Source organism: Crocuta crocuta, unplaced genomic scaffold, assembly GCF_008692635.1.
Source record: "Crocuta crocuta isolate KB4526 unplaced genomic scaffold, BGI_CrCroc_1.0 scaffold580, whole genome shotgun sequence".
In the NCBI taxonomy this organism is placed as follows: Eukaryota; Metazoa; Chordata; class Mammalia; order Carnivora; family Hyaenidae; genus Crocuta; species Crocuta crocuta.
Window position 1 is genome coordinate 104,409 of NW_027527940.1, and position 7,304 is coordinate 111,712.

Below are 7,304 nucleotides of genomic sequence, written 5' to 3' on the forward strand. Positions count from 1 at the left end.
ATGAAAAGAAGGCAGACCAAGGCCCAAGAGGAGTAGACTGAAAGACTGTGCAGTTAGAAAGTAGAAACAGTAGCCACATGTAGCCCTTGCAGGAAGCTTTGCTAGTAACGGAGGTGAAAGTGATAGATCAGGAAGCAGGTGAACAGATAGAATGTGGAGGTCAAGAGAAGCTTCTTATTTAAAAGAGGGCACTGGAGCATATTCTGTCCTGAGATGTATGCTCCAGGAGACATAGAAATAGAGGAGGAAGGAAAGAAAGAAGATAGCTGCTGTAGGGAAGGTCACTGGGATAGTGACAGAGGCTGAGATCCAAAGCACTCAGGGAGAGGATGGTCTTTTATAGGAGCATGGATGGTCCCTTCATGAGGGACAGAGAGAAGGACAAATAAGTGGCGATGGATTCAGGTAGGTGGGTAATTTGGGCACTGAGAAGATGGGGAATCTCTGCTTGTTTGTTTCTATTTTCTCAATGAGATATTAGGTAAAGTCATCAGCTGAGAAGGAGGGTGGTACTTAGCAAGTTGTAGAATAAAGAAGAAGGTGTGAAATAGTTACTTTTGAGCCATGGAAAATAAGCATGCCAGACAAGTATAGTAGACCATGGGCAGTGCTGAGTGCCATTTTGAATTATTATCAGTAATTATTTAAATGGGACCTGTTGGGAGAATTGGATGTTTCTCTTCTGGAATGTTCTTTTGTTGGGGTACAGGCATAAATAAGTAGATGTCTGGATTTAACTTACAACTTTGCCAGAGGAGTGAAAGAGTCAAGGATGATAGGTAATAGGCTGAAGGACTGCAGGTGACCACGAGGTAGAAGAAGAGCTGGAGTAAGTATGGTGGAAGAGTATAAAGGGATGGTTGTAGAGTATAAGGCTTGAAACCAATTCCAGAGGAGGTGGGGTTCTTGGTGCCAAGGAGGTCAAGGGTATGTTTATGGGGGTGGGCACCTGAGGAGGGTAAAGAAAATGATCATTGGATATGAGACCATCCAAAGTTAGAGAGACCAAGAATACTGACGCCACAAGAATGGTGACAGGAGGAGGGTGTGGGAGAAAGACAGAGGGCAGGTCGCCGAAGTCATCCATGCACAGGGGAGTGACAGGGTTTGCTGAATGTCCGCAAAAGGCAGGCTTGAGTTTCTAGGGATGGCTGAGGTGACTAGGAATGTGAGGCATTCTGGGATGGGTCCTGATCATCTCCAGACAAAAGAATCCCCCCAGTACTTGGAATTACAGGACCTGTGTTTCAGTTTAAGCCCCATCAGCCACTAGCTGTGTGAGTTTGCAAAAGCCAATGTACTTATTCTCATCCATTCAATAGAGATGGATGTTCAACGACTTGCCTTGTTCACAAGGATCATTTGAGATAATGAATGTAAAAGTATTTTGCACACTCTAAAGTACCATTTAAAAGTGAGTTAAAATTTAAAATGTACATATCTTAACATTAGAATTTCTAGCCAGTAAACTAGAGTGAGGTAAATTACTTACTCTTTTTTTTTTGTCTGCCACAGTACCTAACCTGGATGTTCATTTTCTAGAGATTGCAGTGTTTAAATAGTACTGAGCAATAACAGCTTATAAAATGAATCAGAGCCTGTGATGAATGCCTTCAAGTGTTGTTGTCAGCATTACCAGAAGCACTGTCTAGCAGTAATACTTTAAAAATTCTGGGGAAAGATACCCCAACAACTCTGATCTATTCACCAAATCTACTGAAATGAAGAATAAAGAAACCTTTCTTAAGGATAAAATCATAAGAATATTTATACACTTTCCCCTAATAATTCCATTCTCACAGACTTTTTAAAATCCTTGAACCCAACTCAATGTATATACAGAGAAGTAAAGAAATCACAAATGCCCATATGATCTTCACAGAGGGAACACACTCATGTAATTACTGTCACTCATAGAAATTTGATGCCAGCACATATTCCCCTGGATGAAAATGCCTTGATCCTAAGGATGTTCACACAGTGTTATAGTGAAAAACACTAAGCATTTGGTGGAAAAATGACTAGGTAAAAGTCAGCACATAAATTCAGTGCAGCAGTATGGAGGCGTTAAAAATTACAGTTTTGAACTGCAGAGCGAAATTCATAAAACTTGAATGCCCTTGAGTCAGGTGGGTCGGTGAAATATGAGAAGCAGCCTGCTCTAAAATGATGTGAGGAAGGTGGGTGCAGGATGGTAAAGAAATGGAGAATGGGGAACGCAGGCCGTGCCTAGACTTCCACATTAAAATGTCTAAAAAATAACATTATAATAAATAACAAATAATAATAAACCAGAAGAAAGTAAAGCATAGTGCTGATCAAACAAAACATGTCCTGAGCCTGGTTTTACTCACAGGCCTTTAGTCTGTGACCCTAGCTGGGGGTTGAGGAAAATACAGGCAAAATAAACATAGCAGATGTGACAATATGATTATGACGATGCTTAGATTGTGGCCACATAAGGACAAGGGCCGGAGGTGAGCACAGAAATACCAACATGGGTCTTGGGAATTTGGTCAAATGTCCTCACCCCTGTAAGCTTCATTTTATCCACCTGTTTTGAAAAAAAAAAAAAAAAGAGAGGCACCTGGGTGGCTCAGTTGATTAAGCATCCAACTTCTGTTCAGATCATGATCTCATGGTCCTTGCGTTCAAGCCCTGTGTCAGCTCTGCTGACAACTCAGAGCCTGGAGCCTGCTTCAGATTCTATGTCTCCCTTGCTCTCTGCTCCTTCCCTGCTCGCACTCTGTCTCTCTCTCCTTAAAAAATAAACCCGTTTTTTTTTGGGGGGCGGAAAGGGTGGGAAGCAGTTTACAAATGCCTCCTTCCAGAGCTGTTGTAAAGGTTAAGTGCATAGAAAAGTACCTCCTCTTCCTTCGCCTCTTCCTCCTCATTGTAATTGTAATGCTCTCATTAATATAATTTCTGACTTCATACCCCACTATCCTCTTCCCCCTTGTTCTCCTGACTAGCTGTACTAGCCTTCTCAGTATTTCCAACATGTTTTAGCCTCAGGGCCCCAGTTCTCTGCCCCCAGTATTGGCCTCACATCATGTGGGTCTCTGCTCAAATGACCCCTCCTCACAGGGGACCAGCCAGCCCCTCACCTATCTGTCTGTCTGTCTCTCTCTCCCTCTTACCTGGCTTTATTGTTCTTCAGTGCATGTAACGCTGCCTGATATTTTATTGCATGTGTATTTTTAATTTCTCTGTTTATTCTATACCCTAAAAGAGAAGCTCTCCAAAGTCGGGAATTTACCTAACTTGTCCAATGCCATATTCACAGTTCCTAGAAGGCACGTGGTGCATAATAGACAACCAGAAAGTATCTCTTGAACACTGTTGAGTGTTCACAGTGGAGCCATCGCATCTCATTTTTTCCCTTTATTTCTAATCTCAGAGCTACAATGTGATTTGTGTAATTAATGATATAGAAAGAGATTTCTTGCGGGAGATTCGACTGCGTAACTCTTCTCTACCTCTCCTACCTTGTGTGGTAGATCAGCCGTGCGGAAGCTGGGAGCAGAAGTGTTTGAGGAGGTCTATAACTACCTCAAGACAGCAAGGCACCAGAATGCCAGTGAAGCTGAGATCCGGGCAGCTCTAGAAAAAGTGGTGCCTCATGCCAGTGACTGTTTTGAAGTTGACCAGCTCCTGTACTTTGAGGAGCAGTTGCTGATCACAATGGGTAAAGGGCCCACACTCCAGAACCCACACCAACAACTGCCAAAAGCAAGCAAGTTCAAGGGGACAAATCCATTCAACACATAGCTGGACTCCATTATGAGAAATGAGTACACAGCTGGAGCTACCATCTTTACTTTCAGTTCCTTATCAAGAGGAGGCAGTACTTTAGCCAGTAGTAAACATATCTCCTGTACATGGAACCCTGGGCCAGTCAGTGTTTGGTCTACACTCTGAGGTAAGTTTGTGGACCAAGTGCGGCTTCCTGACCAGCAGTCCCACACTCGTGCCCTCAGGGCTTCCGCAGGGTCGGACCACCTGTGATGACCTGGAAGAGTCCATCTACTCTTTACTGTTTCCACTTGGAGGACAGGATGAGTGCCTTGAGTCGCTGTGCTCTGTGGCCAGCCAGCTCCTGAAGGTCACTGAACACTGGCCTCTGACACACGGAGCTGCTGACCAGGAGTCACAAATATTTGTCTCAGATGACCTGTTTGGGATCCACTTTTGCCCTTCCCTGGCTAACAAGCAAGATGTGCATATATTAAGGACCCAGACTAAAAATCCAAAAAGCAATTCTCTTCTGTGATTTATTCTCCAAGCTCATTCATGGAGTATTGAAGTTTTTATTCTTAATAAATATATTTTCCATGGTTATAAAATAAATCACCTATTTTATCTTCTCCTTGTCTAGAAGTATACTGATGAATGTTAACACATCTATGTAATCGTTATTCCCCAGAGCAGCTAACGTTGGATTCATTTGATGCCTGTTGGGTTCTAGCACTGTGCTCTGAGCTTACAACTTTAAGGGCCTTATGTCATTGGATCTTTTGACTGATGAGAGAGATGGAGAGAGAGAGGAGACATTATATCCCCTCTTTTGTGCTTATTTATTCAGTTAACCAGAGTTGAGCTGAGCTGTCACCGCAGGTCTCTGATTCCAGCACTCATGCTCTTAACTCACGACGCATGTGGGTTTTCAACCGAGAAGCTACATCAGACTTGCTTGAGGAGCTTCTTCAACATGCACATGTGTAAACATACTGTTAGAGATTTATTTGGACACTTGTTAAAACAGTAGAGAAGACTTTATTCAGGACCATTGCAGTAGGGGAGAGAGACGGGGCTCAACTCCAAATACAGCCCAGAAAGCTGAAGGTTTATAACCTGGGATGGGATGGGGCACAGAGAGATTCCGGGGACGTAAAATTACTAGGAGAAGACATCTAGGGCAGGGGAGATTTTTGCCACATCGACTTAACAGGACTCTTGCTGAAGACAAGCCAGGGTGATCAGATATCAAGGGTGAGGGATTCCCAGTAAACTGACTTGACAGGATTCTTGCTCAGCCAGACTCAGCAGCCTGACGACAGGGCGCAGGTGGAGGCATGGCCAAAAGAGTGCTCAGAGGAGCCTGTCTAAATTTCAGTCAACCAGAGAACCTTGGTCCATCGCCAGCCCCACCCCTTCCTTTCTCTGGGGAGGTGTGTGGCCCAATCACATCTCTGTTACCTAACTACCTGGTGAGTCTGATGCACAGATTATATAGTGTTCAGTGTTCGGCCTTCCACTAACAGTTGAAGAAACTGAAGCAGACAGGCCTGTGGCCTTACCAACCTGTTGTCCACATGCTGTGCCCACAGCACAATGCAGTGCCTTTTAGACTAGTCAGTGTTTGTCAGATTTGAGCATCAGCATCACCAGGAGGGCTTGTTAAAACACAGATGTCAGGGTCCATCCCCAACGTTTCTGATTGAGTAGGTCTGGGTGGAGACTGAGAATTTGCACTTCTCACAAGTTGCCAGGTGATGTCGATGCTCCTGGTATGAGAATCACATTCAGGTCACTGTTTGAGAGCCTTCTTCATGTTGTGTCTCCTGTCTTTATTTGGAGCAGTACTCTGGCCTGCTCTAGTTGGGGCTAATTCATGCCACTAACATCTCTGAAGTGGTGTGAGGACCGAGAAGAAGGGCCCAAACATTTCAGATGCCCTGCACTGAGTACTCTGAAGAGGCAGCAGTTGGGAGGAGAAAGGTCAGAGTGTGACTAACTTGGCCTCGGGGAATCTGATGGGGTCACTTCCAGGACAAGGGAGCACATCACTGTGCTCTACGTCTCATTCCCACCTCTGCCCAGAAGCCAAACCAGCCACCGGGCACCTGGGTGAACCTCTGCCATGCTCAAGGTCCTGTGGATATGACTCTTTCATGTTCCCTCAACTCCTTTACACTGTGGAGATATGTTGGGCCTTTACAGATCTTCCCTCTGCCTCTTCCCAAAGCTGATGATGCCCATCCCTACCCCTGCATGCCAGGCAGTTGTTCCTAGCTGGCAGGTGACAGTCATGTTGCTGATCTCACAGCCCCTGTGTCTGGGGCGGGAGAAACAGCCCTCAAATACGGGCTACTTCCTGGAGGTGGAATCTGAGACTTTGCAGAATTCTGAACTTGAGCATGTTGTTCTTCCAAAATCCAGAACCTGTGGCCATTGCTAGCACAGAACACTGAAGGTCAGGTTTGCCCTGGGAGACACAGGACATTGCCATCATGCTAACAGCGAAGAGGACTAACCCCCAAGAAGAGTTCCTTGATGCTCCCATATCCTTTTATGACCAACCTGATTTCAAATGGATCTAGAAGAGGGAGACAATAGTACCCACTTATATGACTTAATAAAAGCTTCTGAATCTTTACTCATGGTTTTCATAATGTTAGAACAGAATATTTGTGTGAGTTGCTGGGTCAGAATAAGAAATAGCTGGATTTCAAGTAGCCTCTACCATCTTTCACAGATGAATGTGCCCAGGGAACAGTAGCCTGGGCTTAAGAACATTTTGTTAGGGTCATTCCTCTGGCCTTTAGGCTCTGTGACTAGGGCCTACAAGTTGAACTGCCAAAAAAACAAAAACAAAAAATCAGATTAACAGGAGAAAAAGCATATTTTATTTTTTATTTGGTATTAATATTTTTACATGGCGAGGGGCGAGCTTTCTAGGAAGAAGTGAAAACCTCAAAGCTCTGAGAGCTTATATACCATTTTGACGAGCAATAAATTTGTAGAGAAGTAACAAGACAAAGGAAGGGGATTTAAGCTCCTAAGGGAGGTAAATTGTGGGGCAGTAACTAGGAAATGTATGGAGGAAACTATTGGAAGATAAAGGTCATTTTAGTAGGTTTGTTTGTACAGATCCTTCTCAGGGTTGACACGCCATCTCCAATGGTAAGAATGGGCTTTCCTGGTTCAGGGAAGGCACTTTTCTCCTGGGAAATGTATGGCTCAGGTAAGAATGGGGAAGGCACAAAGCTCTTCCTGAATCTGCTGTTTCTCAATTGCTTTCAGCTCAAAATAATCCTTATATCAAAATGGCTTATTTTGGGGGTGGTATATCCTCGCCTCCCACAATGTTTAGAAAGACAAATCCAGACTGAAAATATCTTATCCTCCTGAGATTTATGCTGTACATTATATCAGGCTTTTAAAAAAAGGAAAGCTAGGGGGAAAAGTGCCATCTTGGGTCATGGCTCCATGGCTTATAAAAGAAACTCATTCAGGTTCACTTTTCATTTGGCTCACTGAGAGTGAGGGCAGTGGTGCTGGATTTAAGGTGACTAGAAGAA

General features: G+C 44.1%; 1 protein-coding gene across 1 annotated transcript in view; it reads left to right on the forward strand.

Annotated features, from left to right (window-relative positions):
• The window catches only part of LOC144221820 (serine/threonine-protein kinase Nek11-like), a 98,124-nt gene extending 93,845 nt beyond the window's left edge, over positions 1–4,279 (forward strand). The window contains exon 5 of the mRNA XM_077752358.1: positions 3,501–4,279. Within this exon, the coding sequence (XP_077608484.1) occupies positions 3,501–3,771 (271 nt within the window). The 3' untranslated portion in view covers positions 3,772–4,279. The remainder of the gene's footprint in view (positions 1–3,500) is intronic.
• The last annotated feature ends 3,025 nt before the right edge of the window (positions 4,280–7,304 follow it).